The sequence below is a fragment of the Panthera leo genome, chromosome B4 (assembly GCF_018350215.1).
Source record: "Panthera leo isolate Ple1 chromosome B4, P.leo_Ple1_pat1.1, whole genome shotgun sequence".
Classification (NCBI taxonomy): Eukaryota; Metazoa; Chordata; class Mammalia; order Carnivora; family Felidae; genus Panthera; species Panthera leo.
The window spans coordinates 129,441,583-129,467,424 of NC_056685.1; the positions used below are offsets into that span (position 1 = coordinate 129,441,583).

The window sequence follows — 25,842 nt, forward strand, 5'->3', positions numbered from 1 at the left end:
AGAGGAAAAAAGACCATAAAACAATGAACAGAGAGCCTTGAAAATGACATGGAATGGAAAAAAAAAAAAGAAAGAAAGAAAAAAAGAAGAAAAGAAAATGACACGGAATGGTCATACTCTAATACATATCTGTATTGAACAGCTTTTCAAAAGCAGTATGCTAAGAATCTAACTTTTGGCCATCTCGAGTAGAAGGAAAAGAAGAGAGGGAGGTGGCAGCCCTCTAGTTGCCAAACCCTAAAATGTCACCACCACCTTTCCCTTTCTCTTTGCCCTTCCCACAGTGGGTGGGTTGAAGATCTTCTTCCCCCTTTCCTGACTTCCCAGGAGACCAGAGCTCCTATGGCACTTACCTGCTTGCTATCTTCTGGATACATGTTGCCTTCCACTGAAACATCTACAAGAGATTTCCCCAAATAGCTGTTTACTCCAAAATTCTCCTTTCTTCTAGCCAAATAAAGCATCCGTTTCTAAAATGACATTTATATTTTAAATATTAACTGATTTAAGTAATAAGCACGAGGATATATGTGATTACCCAATTTAACTCTCCTGTTTTCATTTCCAAAGAGAACCCTGCCTATGAAGTAACAGGTTAAAATTCATTAATTCAATCGCAAAGTATTTACTAGATACTGAATCGAACCAGATGTGACAACGAACACAGGCGATACGGTCGCATTCCTGAAAGAAGCTAGTCTGATGGGAAAAAACAGATAAATATACTCACAGAGACAGTACTACTATAGCACGGGCTAAGAGAGCATCGCATACACGATGCCAGTCACAATAAAGGGACAACCCTGAGAGGGGGGCAGGCTTTCTGAAGGAGGTGAAGTCTAAGCTGAACCTTTAAGGCAAGAAATTAATCACGTTCGTGAAAAAGGTATTCTGGCTCAATGTAACAGTATATGAAAAACTGTATGAAAAGCAGGAAGGTATAAAACACAGCATACGTGGGGATATGCCTTAGATTTGGGGATAGAATGGAGGGATAAAGGAAGAAAGGGGGAAGAAATCTTCCTATTTTCTGGGGGAAAGTGAGAGAGCAAGTCAAGGGTTTCATACTAACAGAGATGAAAACATGTCAGAACTGCCGGGAGCTGTGTCCCTGTCCCTTTCGTCAAGCTCTAGGGGAAAACCTTCCCTCTATTAGCAAGTAGGGAGGACCTCCATCCTTCTCAGTCGGGGGTTGGCAAACTGTGGCTTCCCCCACCAGTTTTTGCAGAGCCTAAATGCCAAGCATGGTTTTTACATTCTTAAACAGCTAAAAAAAAAAAAAAAAAAAAAAAAAGTGAAAAGCAGAATATTTTGTGACACGTGGAAATTATATGAAATTCAAATTTCAGTGTCCATAAATAAAGTTTTACTGGAACACTGCCACACTCCTTCGTCTATGTATCGTCTATGACTTCTTTCACGTTTCAACAGCAGGGCTGGATAGTTGGGACAGAGACAGCATGGCCCGCAAAACCAAAAATATTTACTATCAAGCCATTAGTGGAAAAAGTTTGTGGATTTCTATGTTTCAAAGTCTCAACTCCTTCACTTCCGTGTCAGTTTGTCTCTTCAGAACTTTTTATAAGGAATCTCATAATCAATATTAGATGAAAGAATACAGTTCTATTATTTGTGGATGTGAAAGTATTGTAATTTCAAAAAATAATCACTGATTTCCATTTCCATATTGTCTACTTAAATATTCCTTTATACGTGAACTATCAAATTCTGACTGCAGAACTTTATCCTGTAATTGTGAATGAATCCAATATCATCAGTTATAGGATTTCAAGTTACAAGTTTAAAAACTGCATTCATTTCCTCTTGTTTATAGCAAGTCTAGCCATCCTTATTTCCTGAGCTTTAATTAAATAAGAAATATCATTCTAATGTTCTGAAACTGATAGCCCTTGGAAAGAATTCAAGAGGCTGATGAAAAGAATCTGCCAAAGGAAGCTGATCTAAGAGTATTTCTATGATATTTGACTTATACTAAGTATTATTACCTCAGAATATTTTCCAAGGGCTGAATTCATCTTTTGGTTGTGTTTTACCTCTATTTTCGATAGAAAAACAAGATCATGTTTTCCTGCTGCTACCAACTGAAAAGACTCTTATAATCCCAGATTTTGTTTTTTCCAACATATTTTTTTGATACAATCGCAACATCTCAAGCGAAGTGGTATTTACTTTTGTGGATTTTTAGTATGTCATTTGTCAGTCCAATTGTCATCTCTGAAACAATATTCCTAAAAAATAAGGTAAAAAAAAAAAATTAAAATTTCATGGTTAGTAACCTTTGAGGGATCTGGGTTAAGACCCAGGTTAGAAGACAGGTAGGTTCGGGGCGCCTGGGTGGCTCAGTTGGTTAGGCGACTGACTTTGGCTCAGGTCACGATCTCGCAATTTGTGGGTTCGAGCCCCGTGTCGGGCTCTGTGCTGACGGCTCAGAGCTTAGAGCCTGCTGCAGGTTCTGTGTCTCCCCCTCTCTCTGCCCCTCCCTTGCTCACGCTCTGTCTCTCTCTCTCTCTCTCTCTCTCTCTCTCTCAATAATAAATAAATGTTAAAAAAAAAAATTTTTTTTTAAAAGACGACAGGTAGGTTCTTGCCAAACAGCTGACAGCTGCATGCATGGCTTACAATGGAAAAGAGAAATAACATTCTACTTAGGAGATGAGATACCCTCATTGATCAATAAGCTATGAAAACGGAGTGAAGTCAAACCTGTCACAAAACAAAATTTGTAACAGAGATCTGGTCCTCAATACTCATAATTGATATTTTACTTAGCAGAATGATAAACCATTCACATAAATCAAGGTAATTAGTCCAGTATAGCTAAATCTCTGGCAACGCTGTGAGGACTAACACAAGGAAGTAGGTAAGAAATGCAAAGAGAACAGAGGATTAAAGGGAACACTTAGCAGTTATCTTCAAATACTTGGCTTTTATGAAGAGAGATTAAGTTCTGTGTGACTCTGGACGACAGAACCCGGGGACAGTGAGAAAAGCATAATGAGAAGACATTTTAGCTCACCGTAAGGAAACCTCTTCTACTTTTGAAGGGCCACCAATGGAACTGTTTATCTTATGAGGCTGCTAGTATCATGGAAGAGAATGCAGACCTGGAATGACATAGATTTCAAGCTTGAAACCTATCTCTGTCCGTATCTAGTGCCGCCCAGTGGCCTGACCTCTCAAATCTCAGTCTAACGGATGGGAAAAACACCACGGATCTCAAAAAGAGATTGGCAAGTGATATGATACGCCCATGACAACGATTTATGTAGATGTAAATGTGATGTGTTTGTAAACTGGTGTCAAGCAGGTACGCAAAAACAAAAAAACTTGTTTTAATAACAGTCATTATTAGTGGCGTTAAGAACAGGGAAGCCAGAGAGAAACTCTCTGGGGTTCCAATCCTGACACTGCCTCCCTGGGCAAGTTACTTAACTTTTCTGAATCCCTGTCTCCTAATTTCTTTCTTATTTTTAATATTTATTTATTTACTTATTTAGAGAGTGAGCACACACGTGCACACACGAGCAGGGGAGGGGCAGAGACAGAGGGAGAGAGAGAATTCCAAGTAGGCTCCACGCTGTCAGCATGGAACCCAACACGGGGCTCAAACCCACAAATGGTGATGAGATCATGACCTGAGCTGAAATCAACAGTCAGATGCTTAACTGACTGAGCCACCCAGGAGGCCCCCCGTTTCTTCTTAATTCCTACAATATGGACATTAACGGCACTTATAAGGCTGCTAATAGGAATAAATGCCTTAATATACACAAGGCACTGACAAAAGTGCCTAATACATAATATGTACTCTGTAATATTATCTGCCACTATAAAATAATACTATTACAATGGATTCATTTTATTCACTAGTAAATTCCCTGCTTTTTCAAGTACAATTGACCCTTAATGGGAGGGTAGGGGTGCTGACGCCGCCTCCGCCCCCACATTGTCAAAAATCTGCATGTAACTTTTTGATTCTCTAAAGCCTTCACTAATAGTCTACTGTTGACCAGAAGCCTTACTGCTAACATGAACAGTCAATGGACACATGTTTTGTATACTATATGTACCATGCGCTGTATTCTTATATAAAAGTAAGCTAGAGAAAAGAAAATGTTATTAAGAAAACCATAATGGCGAGAAAATACATTTACACCACTGTACTGTATTTATTGAAAAAAATCCACATTAAGTGGGCATGTGCACCTCAAACCCATGTTGTTCAAGGGTCAACTTCTATTCCATCAAAGCCTTGAATAAGTCAGAGATGGAAATTCCAGAAGTGAATCAGAGCCTCAACTAAATTAATTCATTCACACATTCAACAAATATTGACTGAATATATAATACCTACAAAAGGCACTGGGGTACAGTGCTTAAGAGTATGGAGTCCCAAGCCGGTCTATGGATATGAATCTCCACAACATCTCTTAGGAGCTGTATAAACTTGGGCAAGTTACCTAACCATTCTGTGCCTCAGTTTCCTCTTCTGTACCGAGGGGATAATGACAAGGTCATGGAGAGGATTTCAATGCTGTTTAGCCCAGTACCTGACAGGATTAGCTGATCAGCTATATTTGGCTACACTCCAGGCATAGTTCTAGATACTGAGTATACAACACACTGCTGAGAAGGTCCCTGACCTCACTCACAGAGCTTATATTCTTTGGAGGGGTCGGTGGCACAAATGATAAACATACATGTTAACAAGTAACGACAGGCACTAAGATCAGTATTAAATAAAGAAAAAGCAGCATATGGGGATAGGGCAGTTCAAGTTGACACAAGACGGTCAAGGGAGCACTCTCCCTTGAGAAGCCAAGTGGGAAGCATTTCAGGCTGGGAGAAAAACAGAAGGAAAGGCCCTGAGCAGGAGGGTACAAGGTGTGGTAAGAGACGAGCAAAGAGGCCAGTGTCTTTGGAGCGAAACATGGGAAGAGAAGGAGAGAAGGTTGGGGAGCCAGCGGGGTTCCTGATCACACAAGGGCCTCAGGGACCGGAGTAAGGACACTGGATTTAATGAGTCTTCAGGAAAACAAACAACCGGGAAGGTTTTTAAGGCACAGGAGTGACAAAATCCGACTTGCACTTGAAGTAATAATGCACTCTGCCAACAACCTCTAATGAGTTATTGGACTCTAAGGCTCCCCGAATTTCATCACTCTAACAGAAACAAAGGGACGTATGAGCATCTGGGCAATGGGAACACCACAAACAGCATGATGGCGGACTGCAGCATTCCCAGCTGCCTAGGCTGGAGGTCGAGCACCGAAGCCCAATAATAAAGCTGCTACATTCAAAACGGCAAGGCATCTGCGGCAGGGGCGTGTTCTGTTTGCATTTGTTGTGTTTCACAGCCCCAGTGTTGCGAAGAAAGTTTAAGGAAGACGGGCCGGTCGGTTTGGGAACGAAGAGACAGGAAGAGAGAGGGATTCCGGCTCCAGGACGAGATGCCTTGGGACACCAGCCACGTCGGGCTCCAGGGAGGACTGGTACACCAGAAAAGGGCCACTGGGCAGAGGAGCTGAATCATCACAGGTGACCACCTGAGTACGGCACAGAGATGCCCGAGAAACCACCCAAGGTGAGGAATTACCCCAAGAGATGTTTTCATCTGAGGACTCCACAGACCACAAGTCAAAGGAGAGATGAAGCTATTTCCACATGGCCATCCGTACAGACAGGAGTGTGAAAATCTCAGGGAAGAGCACAAGACTTTCCGCCCGGGCGCTGTCACCGGGAGGGAGGAGGAGCGCCATTTACCTGGCCACACGGAGACGTCCTCGGTGACAATGCAAACTTGCAGAGCAGATTATCAAAGGCTTACCTAGTCTGGACTGCAGCACTAAGGAGAAAGATAAAGTTAAGGAAAAAAAGGAAAAAAAAGGGAAGGGCAAAAAGGTGTGTGTTTGGGTGGTGGGAGTGGGGGTAGGGGGGTGGCTGGGAAGAAGAGAATCATCTACCGAGTCCAAATTGTTCAGATTTAATCACATTTATGGAATTCTGGGTATCTTTTCAGGAAAGCTTAGTCATTTTTAGCACAGCAATATTTTTCAAGAGCCCATCTTGGCTTTGGCAAGGAAATGGTTAGAAGTAAAGATACGGAGCAGTGTACAAGAATTCCGCAAGAAACCAAATCTTCGGAAAGAGTGAGCCTTTTTTTGGTTCATTGTAAAGGAACATAAATTAGTCTCCAGCCCACAATCTGCACCTACCCCCAACTTCCCAGAGTCCTGCGCAGCCCATAGAAAGTGGAAAGTGTGCCAAAACAAACCGTGTGGGCCCAGGCTCTGGGCATGGAGGCTGGGATGAGGTTCGGGTGGAACCGGCCGGCAAGAGAATGGAAGGGCTTTGAAGCAAGGCCACAAAATGGAGACTGAGTAATCCCCGAGTACTTCCAAAATCCACAGAAAATGGACTACGCGTAGCTAAATCTCAGAACTGATTCCCTACTCCGGCTCATTTCCAAAAAACCAAACCCAGAAAGGACACGGGAAAATGAAACAAAGCAAAACATACCTGCTCAGTTATCTGTCTTTAATTAAAGCATAGAACACCCTCCCTCTCCTCTTCTCCCAACCACCCGGGAACAGAATAGCGACGGGGCAGCAGCTCAGGTGAAAGACTTCAGCCTTCCAGCTACAAAGAGGGGAGATAGCAGACAATGGAACTGGTGATTCATTACAAAAGAATACACTCCAGAGCCGGCCTGCTGCCACATGGGCTCCCTGCACTATTTAAAGGAACAGCAGCCCCCTTTCCAACCTCCCTTATTCTTAACACCTTCCCTCCTCTCGGTCCTGATGGAAAACAGATTTTGAAGAAAATGCCAGCAAAGCACTGAGCTGTCCAAGAAAGGGAGGGCTTTGTGTTCCACAGAAACTGGCAGTCTTACGCTACAGGAGAGTACAAAAATTTTCTTTCACATCCACCACACCGTACAACCTTTCTCCTCTCTGCCTGGTAGACTTTCCCCCTCAAGAACAAATAGCGTAACTGAGTCTGAGTCAGGCCAACCATTTTTCTTATTCACTGAAGTCGACTGCAATTTTGTTTTTCTAATTTTATACCTATTACAAGAATGACTTCTTCTACATGGTTATTTTCATAGATGTGAAGAGATGTAGTAATTTGGTTCACTTGCTCAGAAATAACAAGAGTATCTCAGAGAAATAAATACACCTACACCATTCACACGAACAGCGGGTAGACCTGAAGTTCTATTTTAAAAAGTCACCTGGGCATGTCTGTCTAGTATAACAGAATTTTGTGATTAAACTGTCTTTTGCTTTTTCTTTCAAGGCAAAACACTGATTACCCTACTGTAAACGGCAGAGCCGTTTGCTAATTATACCAAAAAGGGGCCTCATAAAACCACAGCCGATATAATAATAAGGTGCACCCGTCGAGCAACGGCTGATATGGATCTAATATCGATCTGAAAGCACTTTGCCTTTCTTCCACCAAGTGAGCAGTTAATTTAAAATTAAGGGATACAGGAATGTCAAGATCCAATATGCAAAGAACCGAGGTGACAAAATGATAAAAACAGATCTAAATACTTCTCTTAATATACTAGTCAAGACAATAAATACTATGCTATAATAAGCCATTTAACTTTGATAAACCAAACCCTAAACGGCACACGCGTTTTATATTCAGAAAGTCTATGTGACAGATCATTATCAAACACCAGGATTACATGTCTGGCTTGAAAAACGGAAAACAAAAATAACCAAATCAAAACAAAACAAAGCAAAACCAAAAAACCAAAAAACCCCAAACCTGTAAGGACAAAGAAAGAGTTGGCCCATCTGGTTATCTCCTTTCATTTTTTTTTTTCTAGATTACTAACAACTACGTATGTTACACTGACACAGAAAGTATATACACCAAAACAAAAATGCTGCCACACGGAAAATCCACAAATTTGATATTCTGCACTTCCCGGTTGTAGAAATTCGGCAGGGGCAAAGATGAGCAACTTCCTCTCTCAGCATCCTGCACATCCTGAGACGATCACCGTGATTTTAAATCTGTTAGAATTCTTAACCACCAAGAAATCTCCCTGTTTCTATTTCTCTCTTCTGCTTCACTTGCTAAAACTCCAGTTTCCTTACATACCAATTATTCAGATCACAATATCAAGTGTGCAGAAGCACGCGTTCTAACTTGTGTTTTACACACGCTCCTCCAGAAACTCAGGGCACATGTTCCAAGAGGCCACAGAAAACCTCTGATTATAAAAAGCACTACTTTAGAGAACTCTTTCACTGATTTAAAAATATATATATTGAAAAGTCAAGTAGCTGAAAAGCCCTCAGTAATAGCTGAGAAAGGAGAGAGCTGTTGCCCTGTAATATTGCCAGTTAATGAAAATTGAATGAGGGCTCCAAGGTTAAGAAGTATCATCTCCCAAGCAACAAAGAGAATCCAGAAATAGGTCTTCTCTTTTATGGAAATTTTTAAAAAGTAAAGCAATATTTTAAAAGAGTTAATTAGGCTGACAGCGAAGGGATAAGTGGAAGAGAAAATATTTCCAAGATTTCTCTCCTTTCCAAAAGAGGAGGGGTTTCTCGATAATCTCTGAACTCAGATCTGGTGAAAAATTACTTTGGAAAGATACATTCTTTGAAACTCCCCTTCCCTCTAGGTCATGTTGGCAGCATCTCCCTGATGCTTTCCCTCTTTCCAAACAGCACTGCAGGGCATTATATAACATTTAACGGAACACTGTTCCTGCCCCTAAAATGATGCCTCTATCCAGAGAGCTAGCCGACTCTCTCGCCCTCCGGTGGTGGTAACTTGGAGAGGAAAAGAGAAGAGAGAATACAAAAAAAGGGCAACCTCCTTAAAAGGAAAGCACTGTCCAGTGATGAAATTTCCCTACAGAGCATAAAAGCCTGGCGTGACACCGATCCTAGGTCTGAGCCTGAAGGACTGGAAGGCTCGACCATGCAAATGACTTCACTCCAACCATAGCCTCATCATTCCCTATCTACGTGTAAAGGAAAAAGGGTAAAGGAACATACAGAAGGTGCCAATGAGAAAAAGAGCACTGCCCGGGGAACCATGGAAGGCTATTCACCTTTCCGTTTGTCAGGAATGACTTGGTAAAATGCAGATTAGATACTGCCTGGCATAACCAAAGACAGGCAGAGAGAGACAGAGAGAGAGGGAGAGTAAGCGGAGAGAGATCTTCCATTTCTGACTCCCTCTCCTTCAAATGCCTTTTAATGCCCGTGTGATTGTCACTTATCCGTTCAGATTTGTTCTCCTTTCGGGGAGAGCTCGACCTGCCTCAGCTACACCTGGATATTCCCAGGGTTCCTACTGAAAACATTCCTTGCCAGTAACAAAGCCATGAAAACGAAGCCTATTTTTCCAGCCTTCATTTTTAACAAGCCATGTAGAGCGAAGGCAGCGAAACTGCAATTCCACAGCCAGCCCTGAGAAACCAGAGTGAATCAGGAATCAGATTTCCCTAGAACACAAATTCTTCTGCAATTCTTAAAAGGAAGTCGGTCCCTTTCCCCTCTTTTTGGCAGTCTGTAAGAATCTCTTCCTACCTCTGCAGTCTCTCTCCCTCCCTCTTCTCAGAACCAAGACAAAGAGGTAGACAAATCCCCACAGGGTCTTTCCTGAGCTACAGCTGCACAGAACAGGAAACAGGAATCTGCTATGGAGCTGAGGGAGGGGGAGAGAAAAAAGGATACGGACACATCACACACACACACACACACACACACACACACTCTCTCTCTCTCTCTCTCTCTCTCTCTCTCTCAACAGACACAGACTAACACTTTTCAGTTAATAACAATAAATCTGGCCTTTTCTGGGAAGACAATCATTATTAAAACTCTGTTTAGTATACCCGACCCCCATATCTTTACTTAGATCCCAGAAACCAGAAAAGAAACACACGGAGGAAACACAATCTTACCTGAGTTACCATTTTCTTTTTCTCCATAAACCAGACGGAACAGATGATGAACCCTTCAGGGCGGTCGTGCTGGGGCACACCTCCACAGCTTTCCTTCCCCCCCTCCCCCCCCCAAGCCAGCTATTTAAGGGCGGGTGATTGATTTCCCTTTATCCCGTTTTCCTTCCTTTCTCTTTCTAGCGTTTCTTCCTTTCTTTTCTCTTCCTCTCTGGCAGTCTCTCCCCCTCCTTCTTTCTCCAGCTCCCTCCCATATCTCAGGCAGATGGCTGAAGGAAGCCCCACCCCTGAATGCCTAAGGTAATTAATCAGAGTAGAGCCCCACCTCTTCCTCCTCCCCCCACCCCCTCCCGGCAGGCTGACATCTCCCAACTCCAGAAACAGGCCTGCTGGAGAATGGCAGTTTGTTGTGTGCTTTGCGCACGCGTGTGTGGTGTGTGCGTGTGTGCGTGTGCGTGTGTGTGTGTGTGTGTGTGTGTGGAGAGAGAGACAGAGAGAGAGAGAGGGAGGGAGGGGCAGGCGCCATGTGCAGGCATATTTTAAGGAATGAATATCTGTTATGGGGGCATTAATTACACAGCACTGGAAGCATTCACAGCAGCTCACCATAGTTAATACAGATTTAAACTATTCCACCCGTGAATACCTGATAATTAAACAAGAAATGAAACAAAAAGTATTTAAAAAATATCTCCACTGATGTACAGTTTATAGTTGTAGTGGATTTAATGAAAGATGTGAAAAGCTGAATGACCACTTACAGGAAGGTTTTCAAGGAATGGGAACCGGCAAGAATCTGCCTGTCCTAAACCAGTCTAATGCCTGCAAAGGACCAAAAGACAGGAGGAAGGTAATAGCAGTGCTTATTTTTTTCTACTGTTAAAAACCTGGGGATTCTGAAAAAAGTGTCTATAAACAAGACTGCTTAAGAAACTTAAGGTGTATAGGAAGGTGTATGCAAATTTGACTGCCTAAGGCTTCCAGGTTCATTACAAATCCTGGTTAACTGAGAATCTGCCTTTTGTGTTCCCCGCCCTCGGTATTTCAGCCTCTACTGAAAATCATAAACTCCTTCTTATCTATACACTGGGCATCTGTGCCATCATTGTAAACAGTAATTCTTGCTACCATGTGCTACAGATATAAAAGATTTGGGAAAATGTTTACTGGACATAAGAGTTTCTTTAATGTTTTCTTACTAAAACAAGAGTGAAAAAAAGCATAAAGGTGTGACTCAGTCCAGAAGTCCTAGTCTAAGTCCTGATTCTGCCCTTTACAAGTGATCTTGCTGGTCTTTAAGTTCCCAATGTAAATTTCATAATTTCTCTACCTTAAATTATTAAATTTTCAAATAAAATAATCTGTGTGGATGATGAATTTACGGTGTTTATCACTTTCACATAAAAATGAAGATTTTTTTTTTTTTTTTGGTATTCTAATAAGGGCCTACTCCAAAGTATTCTGGGGCTCCTGGGTGGCTCAATCAGTTATGCACCTGACTCTTGATTTCGGCTCAGGTCATGATCTCACAGTTGTGGGATTGAGCCCAGTGAGGGGCTCTACGCTGAGCACTGAGACTGCTTGAGATTCATTCTCTCTCTCTCTCTCTCTCTCTCCCCCCCCCCCCCCCCGCCTCCCTCCCTCCTCCTCCTCCTCCCTGGCTCACACGTTCTGTCTCTCTCAAAATAAATGACTTAAAAAAAAACAAAAGGATTTTGGGGCTCCTGCGTGGCTCAGTTGGTTAAGCTTCCGACTTTCGCTCAGGTCATATCTCACAGTTGGTGAGCTGGAGCCCAGCATCTGGCTCTCTGCTGTCAGCACAAAGCCTGCTTCAGATCCTCTGTCCATCTCCCCCCACTCACTGCCCCTCCCAATTGCACTCTCTCTCACTCTCTCGCAAAAAATAAAAAAATAAACATTAAAAAAGGGATTTTATTTGTATTTTCATTATGTGTTTATTATTATAATCTCTGATAGATTACCCAAAGGCAAACAGATTAATCCTAAAATTAAGCTTCCTATGTGTAAGATATATACGAAAGAAATCAAAATTTAAAATCACAAATCACACTGAGAATGCATAGTGTTTTGCTATCTTTACGAGGATTTGTTTAGCAAAATGCATAACCAGCCTTGGTTTGGCACACTGCCCAATGTAACATCATCATACTCCTACACACATTAATAATCATTTTAACAATTCTGAAAAGAACATAGGAACCACCAATCTGGAGAACCTGAAGAAACTGGCATAAGCATAGCCATTTGCTGAATACCTACAATAAGTCAGGCACTATTCTGGGCATTTAACAGATAATTGCATACTTTTGGTATAATCCACAATGTATAAGGAAATATGTACCAAAGGATGGGACCTTTAAACATTGGGGGTGAGGAGGGAACAACTAGGAGAAAAGGAATAGATCAGTACTAGGCTTGTTCTTGTTTAACATTTTTAGAAATGATCTGGAAGGTAGAACACCTTGCATTTTCTCAATTTGTAACTGCAAAGCCAGTTAGGAGATAAATGCAGTCGAGTTTAAAAAAAAAAATACAGAGTAAGCAGAAAAGAGGTAGGTGAGTTTCACTGGAAGCAAAGGCAACCCAGTGGACTTTGGGAAAAATCTCAATCACGTTTATGGGAGAATTACTTATGTTTTCAGTTCTAGTATAAGAAACAAACCTGAGAATCACCGTATGCCATTCTCTGAATCCACTGGTCCACTACAGTGCTAGGGGCAAAACACCTTAAGCAAGACAGAGTCCCCCACTCCCCATCACGCATTCACTACCCTCACGAAAGTCACAGTTCTCTTGAAGTTTGTGTGTGACTGCAGCCTCTGTACATTAAAAAAGACAACATGTCCCCCCAAAAATCTTTTTTAAAATATAGAGGCAGATGAGGAATCCCTACACGCAAAAAGGCCAGGACTAGGGCTCAGACGCAAATTTCCTTTGGCCTGGTATTCATGCTTCTTTCGTACACGTAGGACCGACATTTTATATGGCAGATGAGCTTAGAACAGTCATTACCACAAGAAAGAGTTAGTATGAGCTAACATCCAAAGAAATATTACGATGGTTCTCATAAACACCGAATAACAGCATCATAATGAGCACTGAACAAACTGAAGGATATTTTGAAGTGTGTCCCTGGCTTTCAAGGCCTGTATCACAGAGGACAGTTTGCTCCCTGGTGCCCAAGAGAAAGAAGGTGCAGTTGAACAGCCTGGATCTGACCCAGCAAAACAACTGGAGTCCCTAGTGGCTGAATATGCCCGGTAGGGTACCAAGGAGCAACTCATTCCAGGGCATTTTCTGGGATGGAATGTCTGGGTTCCTTCCAAGATCCTCCTTCTCACTCAACACCACACCAAACTGGAAGTCCTTCTGATTTCTATGAAACCTGCCCTTTCTTTCTGTCCCTAGAACCACAAACTCAGTTCTGACCACGTTATTTGGTATCTAGCCTCCTACTTCGCCCTCTGCCTCCCATCTACCATTCTTCCTGTCCGAGGTGCTTACCACCACCAGGGACCTCTTTCTACGTGCAAATCCCACCATGCCATTTCCCTGATTCAAATCCTCAACTATTCCCCACAGCCTAAAAGGGGGGGAAGGTCTAACTCTTATTAGGTGCCTACCACGTCACCCGGCCTCATTCTACTCTCTGATCCCCTCTTCTCCTACCACCCAGCGCTCTTCTCTGCTCCTAGCACACTGACCCACATTCCGCAATGACACCGCGTTTCTGTTCTTTTCTGTTTCACATTCTTACGCCCTTGAATATGGCCTTCTATCTGGCTGACTGGTTAATTCATCTTCCAAAGCTCACTTCAGTGATTCCCCCCCACCCCGCCCAGAGCATTTCCTGGCCCTACCTGTTCCCACATCTAGGTTAGGTACCCCTTTTCCCTATGCCTTGGGACCTAGCCGATGGTTCCTAACTGTTGGGGTTACTGACGGTGAACGACCTGAGGGTAGGAATTGTGCGTTTCATACCGTATCCCCAGTTCCTAACGCACTGCCTGAATACACAGCAGATGAAGAAATGTTTGCTGAAATCAAACAAGAATGCCTTGATTTCTAGCTCTAACCATTTACTTCACATACATGGGCACCTGAGAATGAAGAGTATCCATGCTGTTATCAAAACGGTATAAAAGTGTTCTTTTCTCCCAAAAGGATACTTGGGAATATGTTCAAATTTACAAATTTACTTCGGTATCTTAGAAATGTGAAGTTAAAAGGAAGAGGTAAAAAAGGAGAGTGGGAGAAAGGCCTCAGTTTTCACTTTCGTAGAATAGTTCAGATTCTAGACAAAATGATGCCCACTGATTAAAAAACAAAACGAAACGAAACAAAACCCAAAACTCACAACTTTAGGTGCTCTTCCTGCTCTGCACAATTTGACATTAGCTGTGACTCAACTTCCGTACCTTCCACCCACGTACCAGCAATGCTATAAAAGCAGATCCAACAGTCCCCGGCTAGAAGGGAGGTTTTGCTCCTATTTTCCCAGGCCGCCTCTGACACCCAAGTGAAAAGCAACATTAAAGGGATAGCATTTCCTGAAATAATAAAAACTTGTTAGTATAAAAGCTTTTCACAGCACGCCCCCACACAATAACCCTAAATGTAAATAACAATTTACACCTAATAGATATTAAATGCTCTCCCAGAAGCATCTCTAACACAATGCCACTTTAATATCCTTTCCCCCCACATTCCCTTTAGCATAAATGAAGCCAAATTAAGGGTAATTCTATTATTTCCCCACTTCTTTCCTCTAGTTTAGGCAGGGTTCAGTTACATAGAACCCATTCTCGAAAAAAAAGGTGAGGGAAGCATCTTATATGCTTATAAAACCTGAATAACCCTCCTATTTATTTCTTATCCCTCAAAAGTCAAACCTTTAGAACGAGACCCCAAATAACATACCTATCTAAGACATAGGTGAGGCTAGAAAAGTTAGAGAACGTTACTTTACAAGTTAGTATCTAGATTTGAGTAACATACTCTTGTATCTTTAAAAAAAAATCCCAAAGTCTACTCGACTAAAGTCACACATACAACTGAAATTATGTACACATTCTCTGTATTCAGTGAGAGATTAAGGAAATCTTAGACAAATATGAAAATGGGATGGGATCTAAACAAATTTATCCATAACCAGATGATCAAGATAATAACAGCTGGTGAATCTATGACAACTGCGATGGGTCTGCTGCTTCCCCAAGGCTAAATACCAAAATACGCTGTGTCTCCCACTAAATTACTGGACGTTCTCCTGTCTTCTTCGCCACCAAATCCCTGTGCCTGGCACAGTACCTGACACACGGTAGGCACTCAAAAAAATTCTCAAAATGAGAAATTAAAGAATACATATGTTCCCTGCACCTCATCCAGGTTGCCTTCCCCCAAAGAAGTGGACAGCTGTGGGCTAATTCACTCCACAACATTCTGCAGACCCGAGCATGCTGTAGGCAAATGGAGCTTTCAGACAGGCAGCTTTCTGTCTCCCAATCTTCCAGATGCCTAAGATCCTTAAGCTGTATCTGGCTGTCCGAAACCCTCAAGCACTTGGCTACACCCCCTCCAATGGAAGACCTCGCTTCTTCTTCCTCCAACTGCCCCATTCACCTCAAAATGGTAATTGGTGCCAACGTGTTCAGTGGGTGCCTCAGGACACACGGTGATAATAGGGAAACCCTAACCTGCCACAAGGGTTATGTTTTCCCCTTGATATTTTGTATTGTGGTAAAATACACGTAACATAAAATTTACCCTCGGTGATTTTCTAGTACAGCTGACTGTTGAATAACACAAGGGTTAAGGGCCCTCATCCCCCACGCAGTCGAATATCCATGTACAATTTTTGACTCTCCCAAAACTTAACTACTAATAGCCTACTGTCGACTGGAAGCATTATAGGTAACATAAAGAGACGATCAACACATATCTTGTACGTTGAATGTATCATATGCTGTATTCTCTTAATAGAGCTAGAGAAAAAAGTAAGAATGCCATAAGAAAGAGAAAATATATTTACAAAACTGTAAAAAAAAAAAAAATCCACATAAAAGTGGACCAAAAGAGTTCAGACCTGTCTTGTTCAAGGGTCAACTGGTATCATATAGGTTGGTAATGTGCTATCATTGCCACCATCCGTCTCCAGAACGCTCTGTATTTTTTAAAACTGGAATTCTGTATCCATTAAACAATAACTCCCCATTCTTCCTGTCCCTGTGAGCCCCTGGCAACAACCATTGCACTTTCTGTTTCTAGGAATGGGACTACCCTAGGTACTTCATAGGAGTGGCATCATATGGTACCTGTCTTTTTGTGACCGGCTCATTTCACTCAGCAGGACTACTCTCATGGTTCGTCCATGTTGCAGCTTATGTTGGAATTTGCCTCTTTTTTTTTTTTTTTTTTTTTTTTAAAGACTAATATTCCATTGTGCGTATTACCATATTTCGGTGAACCATTCATCCACTGATGGCACTTGGGTTATTGCTTCCACCTTCTGGCTATTGTGAATAACGCTACTGTGAACACGGGTACACAACTATCTCTTTGAGACCTTGCTTTCGATTTGGGGGGGTATATACCCATAAATGGAAACACTGGGCCAGACGGGAGTTCTATTTTTAATTTTTTGAGGAGCCACCATACTGTTTTCCACAGCAGCTGTACCATTTTACATTCCTATCAACAGTGTACAAGGGATCTAATTTCTCCACACCCTTGCCAACATTTGTTATTTTGTTTTGTTTTTGTTTGTTTGTTTGTTTTACAGTAGCCATCCTAACAAGTTACATTTTAAACATCCAGCCAGAGGCAGTAATGTTTAATCCAAAAGAATAATTTCAGAAATAGTTTCTCAACAAATAGATTTTTTTTTTCTGGGCAGGGAGACCATAGTCATTGTCCTTTAAATCACAGCAAGCAAGCCCCTATCTATTTACTCTGCCTGTATTTTAACCTGATTTGGTCTAGACTCGGCTCTACAAAAATCATAACTAATAAGATAACCAATTTCAATTGCGTACTCTTAATATAGGCGTGATTTTATTAACAATAAGAGCAATGAATGGTCAAGTTCTGAAAATACTTTTTTGCCTTATGTTGAGAACTCACTTTATTTCGTTATCTCAACACTAGCAATTCTAGAAACAATTTAAAAAACAGGTGCCAAATCTTTAATTAAAAAAAATACCGTTCAGCCATATCCTCAATGATTTCCAATGGCATAATGCATCAGTACAGAACCACACATGTTATCCAGTGAGGAGCTTTAATTTAACTAAGTATAAGAATATGACAGAAGCCAGTAAGAAAATTTTATAACTACAGTGGAGATAAAAGTTTAGGTGGCCTGGGAATGCGAGCTGGTGCAGCCACTCTGGAAAACAGTATGGAGGTTCCTCAAAAAACTAAAAATAGAACTACCCTACGACGCAGCAATTGCACTACTAGGCATTTATCCTAGATACAGGGATACAGGGTGCTGTTTCGAAGGGACATGTGTACCCCCATGTTTATAGCAGCACTATCGACAAGAGCCAAAGTATGGAAAGAGCCCGAATGTCCATCGATGGATGAATGGATAAAGAAAATGTGGCATATATATATATATATATATATATATATATATATATATATATATATACACACACACAATGGAGTATCACTCGGCAATCAAAAAGAATGAAATCTTGCCATTTGCAACTACGTGGATGGAACTGGAGGGTATTACGCTAAGTGAAATTAGTCAGTGAGACAAATATATGACTTCAACTCACATGAGGACTTTAAGACACAGAACAGATGAACACAAGGGAAGGGAAGCAAAAATAACATAAAAACAGGGAGGGGGACAAAACAGAAGAGACTCATAAATATGGAGAACAAACTGAGGGTTACTGGAGGGGCTGTGGGAGAGGGGATGTGCTAAATGGGGAAGGGGCACTAAGGAATCTACTCCTGAATTCATTGTTGCACTAGATGCTAATTCGGATGTAAATTTTAAAAAATAAAAAATAAGGGGCGCCTGGGTGGCTCAGTCGGTTAAGCGTCCGACCTCAGCTCAGGTCATGATCTCACGGTCCGTGAGTTCCAGCCCCGGGTCAGGCTCTGTGCTTACAGCTCAGAGCCTGGAGCCTGCTTCAGATTCTGTGTCTCCCTCTCTCTCTGCTCCTCTCCTGCTCAGGCTCTGTCTCTCTCTGTCTCAAAAATAAATAAAAAGATTAAAAAAAAAATTTTTTAATAAATAAAGTTTAGGTGGCCAACAACTATCTATTGCCCATTTACAAAGGCGCTGAAAGAAAACTGTTTCCCTAACTGAATTAATAAATAAGATTGTAAAATAGTTTTGGATCCTTCAACTTAAAATTGTTTTTCCAATCTCATTCATTTCCCTGATGTGGTGGAATAGAGAGTGTACTCTTAAAATTAAAATCTCATTATCTGCATTTGTAAGCTACTTGAATTTCAGATAGAATATAGCTACTAAATGGAGCAAAGCCAGGAAAGAGTTGTTTCAAACACTGAGCGCTACCTTTACCAATACTAAAACTTAATGACTAAAAAGATTTAGGGTGTCAAATACATTTTATCATAAACGAATAAAATTGCACTGCTAAAGACTAGCAAATGTTGTAATTTCTAAATAGGAATGCTTTAATCCACCACCTTTCCCTTGTTGGGAGGTGGCCAGTTTCCTACCCCAAAACTTCTTTTATACATTATAATTATTTTTTCCATAGATCTCTGATACTTCAATCTTCTTTGGGAACACTTTTGCTTTTCCAGTTTTTCCCCGCAATTTTACTTATACAACTGTTACTACAAGTCCCTTACTTTGCTAGCTGGGTCTCAGAAAAATACTGCTCACAGATGTTTCTCTTCAAAAGCACATCAATATTTACTTGGAAGAAGCTTTGTTTTTAATCTAGTCTCATGACACTTTCAGCCTTAAACTCTTATGTGGACCAATCTACTGTTTTATGCCAGTAGAGAAACAGTCCACAGGTAAGTAAGACCCACAAATATATCAAAACCTCATTGTGGTAAATACCCTTGACCTGAATAACTCAAAATAATGGAAACACATACATACAACAGAATATAAGTAAAACGCATAGTTGAAGAAACATAACCACATCCCCTCCCATCTGACTTCAATCCTGGTGGCCATGAATGAGAGCTGGGAGTTTCCTCTGGAGAGCTTACCCAATAGGTTCAATTAAAAATAGCCTGGTTAGCCTTTAGGCCCAAAATACACAATAGGATGTAATGGTTAGTTTGTCACTTCCTTTAACCCTATGCATTTCTGTCCAACCTACAGCTTAGGAGCTAATTATTAGAGAAATGGCCATTTCAAAGGAAAAAATAATGAAGTACCATGAAAATAAAAGTAAACCGAAACAAACTGAGAAAACTGCTAGTATCTGTAATTCAGAATTAACTGTATTAACCGTTTTTATCCTCCTGTTCTAAGTTTTCAGCACAATCCATTAATATTTCAAAGAATCGCGACCTATGAAGGATCACTTGGTCCAACCCCTTCATTTCGTACATAGGGAGAGTGAAATCAAGTAAAATGAAGCTATTTGAGCATATCATGGAGGTGGTTAACGCTATAGCTTGAATCAGAATCCAGGATACTTTAACTTCACTCACTATACTGCTACTAATTTAAAGGCAAATGGTAGATATCTGGAATACACTTCATAATGACTTGACATTTTCTGATTCTAGACTTCAGTAAGTTAATAAGATGCCACTAATCCCATCACAAAACAGTCTAAAACATTAAGTGTGTAGAGAGTGCCCCACCGTACATTACCTTTCTGAAACATAACAGCAACCGCCATCTGTGCTTGTCATGTACTCAGAATGAAGCCTCAAGTATACTTTAATACGGTGACTTAGTATGTTACATTTATAATGGCAAGCTCGCTGTGTTTAAACACACACACACACACACACACACACACATACACACACACACACATGCACGCAGGCACGCACGCACGCACACGCGCACAGGAATCTCTCTGAAGTTTCAAGAACTTCTAGAGTTGAAAGTAACCTCCCCTGCCCAGTCCTCAATACTATAAAACTCAAACCTTCTGTTTCAGCAAATTAGCAAAGTACCATGGGAAATCTATGCCCTGAGTGGTACCAGGTCAAAAGACAGAAAGCTTATAAGCATTTCATCCCACCATAAAACCTTCACATCAATCAAATGGTACTTTAAAAAACAAAAAAAACGTTATAGCCCTCAGCTTACCTGGACAACAGGATATTGATAATCCATACAATATACACCATACATAGCAAAGGGGAAAAATATCTTCAGATAAAGACAGTACCAAAAGCGTCTATGCTTTTGCCTTGTTTGATCTGGCTGTCCTGTCCAAAGGGACTAGGTAGCACCCAAAAATCTCTGGCTGCCTCCCAGTCTACGCAGATAGGTCTGCTGGCTCAGATGATGAAGCTGGAGCTTGGTTCAGCCCAAGCGTCCACCCCAGTAACATTCAACACTACACAGAAGAAGCGTTCAGGGGAAAAGCAAAAAAACCTCCAACTGAGTTACTAGTTACAGCCTGAAAACTACAGTAGAGACTTGCTATTTCTGGTGGGTTCAAACTGACAACTCCACCACCAGAAACTCAAGAGGCAGAGAATGACAGCCAGGACAGAGAACACGGGCTCCTTAAAGAGGCAAAAACAAAAAGTAAAAAACAAACAAACAAACAAAAAAACAACGGCAGGAAGCACAAGGTATCCAGGATCCAAATGATATATATGTTCCCGGCTTCAAATGCGTCAGAGGGGAACACTCCCAATCCAGGACATGGAAAGGCAGATGGGTCTGGTGTTATTTCTCTACTCCTCCTTGGGTAGGGTGGCGCGCACGCACGCGCGCACACACACACACACACGCACACACACACGCCACACACACCCCTCCTAACCGTCTCCGGCAGAGACAGGTGCTAGGATTAACAGTATAAAACCCCTCTGTCGTGGCAAGGAAGGGCAGAAAAAAGAAGTCGCCCTGCTACATGCAGTAAAGGGATCCCTTTCATGACAGTGTATGTTTGTGTATCATTTAACACCTCCTTCACTGTGCTTTAACAGAGGCCGGGACAGCTGGCAGGATCGGCACTAGAAAAGAGGGAGGTGGCCCCAGCTCGGAGGCAACATGAGTCCACCGGAGACCTTCAGATATGCAACACACTCTCTCAGCTGTTCCAATCAAACATGTAAGGATTAACTCCGGCTGTCTGCAAAAAAGGTGGGGGTGGAAAGGTCTTTTCAGAAAATCAGTTGCTCTTCCTCTGTTAGGAAGCTGCTATACCCACCCTACCATTATATACGAACACACATGTGCACGCATATTTCTATGCCAGATATTAAAAGCAGGAACAAACATGGACAGGTGTTAAGTCAGTCCGATAAAGCACGGCGGGTTGGGGTTCAAAGTTGAGACAGCCCATCTAAAACCAGAGGACTGCTAAAAAATGCAAAAAATAAACAAAAATAAAACCAGACAACTGCTAAGTAATTCTTAGAAAATAGGACATACAGTGAGCAGAAAGTGAATGCTTAGTAAGGGACACACTATTTATAACTAGTGCTCCTAAGAAATTCCCTACTTGGCGCAAGCATTCAAAAGTTCAAATGGTAAATAATTCTAAATTAGTTTCAAGGGCTATGATCTCCCTAATCTTGGAGAGCCAGTAATATTATAACATGTTTCAGTAAGATTAAACCATAAGGATTAAATGCAACTGTGAGGCATTTGTGAGAGTTTATGTATTGCTGTGCCCCCCGCCCCCGGTGCAATTTTCCTCCTTTTATGGTCATTGCATTTTATTTTAGGATTGTTCAGAAGAAATTGTTTTTTAAGAGTCAAAATGGCTTTAGCACATCTAAGATAGTTCTCTTGGTGAAACATGTACCTGAAATCGGTTCTAAGAGATTGGGTGGACCATTAGAACGTACTAGATTATCTTCAGATCGCTGGTATACTGGGTCTGTGCATTACACACGAGATACAATAATGCATTAATTCAGTGTAACGTTTTAAAATTTACTGAACATCTAGTACCGTGCTTAAACACTGGAGAAATGAACAGACACAGTCCTGTTGTCAAGGACTTTACAGTCTTGGGGGAAATAGGTAAGCACACAGGTAAAACCAAAAGGCAAAAGGAGGCTACAGCACAAAATTAAACACCATAAGTCACTTCTCACACAAAGAATAACATTTTTTTCAAAGCTGCTCTTAATGAACACGTCCACAGTATCACTTTCTCACAACTATGAGCCTCTGGCTTTGTCAATTCTGACTCGGGATTATCTGAGCCTCATAACATTTTCATAACATTTTTGATTGGATTTGTCACATGTTAAGGGCCTTTCATATACATTCTGACTATCCCCTACACCACTATTAAAGCGGTAACTAAGAAATAACAAAAGTAATGTTTCTGTAATAAAATCTGATACTAAATTTCTACTTTTTTTTTTTTAACGTTTATTTATTTTTGAGACAGAGAGAGACAGAGCATGAACGGGGGAGGGTCAGAGAGAGAGAGGGAGACACAGAATCCGAAACGGGCTCCAGGCTCCGAGCTGTCAGCACAGAGCCCGACACGGGGATGGAACTCACGGACGGCGAGATCACGACCTGAGCTGAAGTCGGACGCTTAACCGACTGAGCCACTCAGGCGCCCCACTAAATTTCTGCTTCTAATCACAAATCAAATAATTCTCCAACCCTTCTTATTCCTTGTACACCATACCATTCCACATCCACCCTACTGCATTTCATACAGAGCAGTACAGCAGTACTGGCCACATAAGATACTTGTAAACTAACATAAATCACTATTACGTCCTTGATGTGACTGGTATCAAGATTCCTCTCGATAGGAAGACTGGGAAACGATGCACGTCTTATAAACCACGGAGGGCTGCAATAATGAACTATGGCTGATAAATTTCATGAGTTAACTCCGTTCAATATTTGGTGAATTAATTACGGAAGATCCCAGAAGTTCCCAGATGGTACTGTATTTAAGATGACACACTATAATTCAAATTCTAGAACTGATAAAAAAAAAAATTGTAAGTTTATTTATCTGCCTTGAGAGAGAAAGCATGAGAGGGAGAGGGACAGAGACAGAGAGAGGGAGAGAGAATCCCAAGCAAGCCCTGCCATTCAGCGTGGAGCCCAACACGGGGCCCAAACCCACAAACCGTGAGATTACGACCTGAGCTGAAACCAACAGTCATAACCCACTGGGCCACCCAGGCGCCCCAAGAACAACCTATATAATTTAAATTTGAAAATGGTCTCCACATATGTTACTGCGAGCCTTGTCAATTTCGAGAGCTTTAAATTCTTCTTGAGGATAGATCTATACATACAGGGTGAGAAGATGTGACTACAATATTAAGTGAAAAAAAAATTATATTGCTGAATAATGTAGAGAGTGTAATTCCATATTTTTAAATGCACATATGTATCTCTGTATATCAATCAATAAATCATGTATTTAATTTGTAAGCTTTATATATCTTAGATACGTTACATAGTCACGTGCACGTGCGCGCGCACGCACACACACACACACACACACACACACACACACACACACACACATATAACTTACTGGTCGATACACATACCAACAGATGCCACATATATACCATGTACTGTATGTAACATATATTTATATACACACACATATGACAAAACCTACATCTCTAGGGGGGTGGGATGGTGAGGAGGTTTTCATTTATTACTTTAAAGACAAACTTCTGATATGTTTGAATACATTTAAATTAGCCTTTGGTGGTCCTATAATTTATCTTTTTATAAGTTTAAGGGAATCAAAACAGTTTCCTTTGAGTATAAGTACTTTAAAACTTAGCCATACTTTCTCAGCCTCTATACTATCACATTTGCTTTACTTTACATGATGGCCTGACTATAAACTCTCTGGAGGACACGGATGATAAACAAACTTAACCATGTCTTACCTAGATTCTGCCTATTAATAGTTTAATAATTAAACTAATAATTAGTTTAAATAATTAGCCCCCTTCAGAAAAATGACAAAATAATTCAGCATCTCAATTATAACTCCCTGTATTTCTTGCCTGTTGACTCACCTCTCGTAAAAAATTTTAAATTGTAATATAGTCAAAATAAAATTCTAAAATATATGCCATTTGAAAAAGTACACACTTTTTGCAATATTATGACTGCTTTCATAGTATTGAAGTCTTTGTTTACTCATCAGTTATAAATACAGAAAATGGCTGTTCATATATATTTCATGCATCTCATTAGTAAGACACCCAGATCACAGTTCAACAGCTGACATACCTATAACACATGTGTTAGACAGAATGTAATGATATCAGAGAGAAACGGACCTAGTAATATTTAAGAGTGAGGTATCTAGAAGCTACCTTGAGATTCATGAAATTTAAGTCTCGGAGGCATCTCAAGACTTACCAAGTACCGGACAGCCAGACAGTATTGGAGATTCTTCTCTTTTCTACTCTCTTGTTCTTTTTTCCTTCTCTCTTTCCTTCCCTTCTGCCTACGCCACAATCCTACCAAGAGTGTCCACGGTAGGATGCTTAACACAGACTGCAAGGACTTCCGCTCTAAGGTATAAAATTAGTTTTAGTGACAATATTAGAAGATTCCAATGACTGCTGTGTACAGGGATAACACAGCAGTTCAAAAACAGACAGGGCTTGAGATAGATGGGGATGAAGGGGACGAGGCAGAGAAAGACAGAGATATATATAGGTAAAATATGTAGTTAGAAATACGCAAGACCTACTTATGGACCAGTGTGACCAGTCTAGACAACTGTGGGTAAATAGTGGCAAATGCTAAGAAAAGTAGGTTGGATTCACTGTGGAGAGCCTAGGACATCAAGCTATGTATGTATTTCAGACCTCATCTTTAAAGACAGTTTGAGAAGGGAAGAGTGTTGTTACAAAACTGTTTCGTGAAAACAGCTCTGGTGGCCATAGGAAGAACGGAAAGGAGGAACAAGCTGAAGGCAGGGAGGCCGAGGAGAGGCTACACAATTGCAATCATCTACAGATTACTAATGCAAAACCACATGCCAGCAGTAGGAATAATGAAGGTAGAGACGTAGGAGACATTACAAGGGCAGCATCCACGGGAATTGCAGACTGTTCGGATACAGGGTAGAAGAGAAAGGTAATTAAATCTAACACTAAGGTTCTAAGTTGAGCTGACTGGCCAAGTAAGTATCACACTGATAAAACAGGAAAATCAGAAGCATACACTGGTTTAAAGTTATGGCAGGACATCCAACAGGAAATGTCTAACAAGTGCTCAGAGGTGTAGGTGGCAGCCCTAGAAGAGAGGTCAGGGTTAGAAATGAAGAGGCAACAGGAGCATGGGAGGAACAGCCAACAGCAGAATGTGGTTGAGATTAAAAATGAGCAATGTTCTCCCACACTGATTTAGTCCACAACATTACTGAACCACTATGTACTTTAAAAAAGAAAGAAAAAAGAAAGAAGGAAGGAAGGAAGGAAGGAAGGAAAGAAAGAAAGAAAGAAAGAAAGAAAGAAAAAAAAAAAGAAAGATAAACGAGCAGTGGATACAAGGCAAAGGGCTGAAAATAGAACCTTAAGGAATACTCACTTCTAGAAGGCAGAAATAGCAACAAAGGATAAAAAAGATTAAGCAGGATCATGTACTGTTCACAAAAGCCAGGACATAGAGGACATCTGTTACTATTCTTCTATCTTGTGTCTCTTACACTAGGGAAAGTATTTCATAAATTGATACCAGA

General features: G+C 41.1%; 1 protein-coding gene across 13 annotated transcripts in view; it reads right to left on the reverse strand.

The window, feature by feature from the left end:
• RBFOX2 (RNA binding fox-1 homolog 2) overlaps positions 1 to 25,842 on the reverse strand; it is a 281,671-nt gene that overhangs the window by 88,673 nt on the left and 167,156 nt on the right. Inside the window, exon 1 of one of the 13 annotated variants that reach the window (XM_042947683.1) lies at positions 9,968 to 10,289. The exons of the other annotated variants lie outside the window; for them this stretch is intronic. Coding sequence (XP_042803617.1) covers positions 9,968 to 9,994 — 27 coding nt within the window. The 5' untranslated portion in view covers positions 9,995 to 10,289. Of the gene's footprint in view, positions 1 to 9,967; positions 10,290 to 25,842 lie in introns of those variants that run through there. 13 annotated transcript variants of the gene reach the window in all.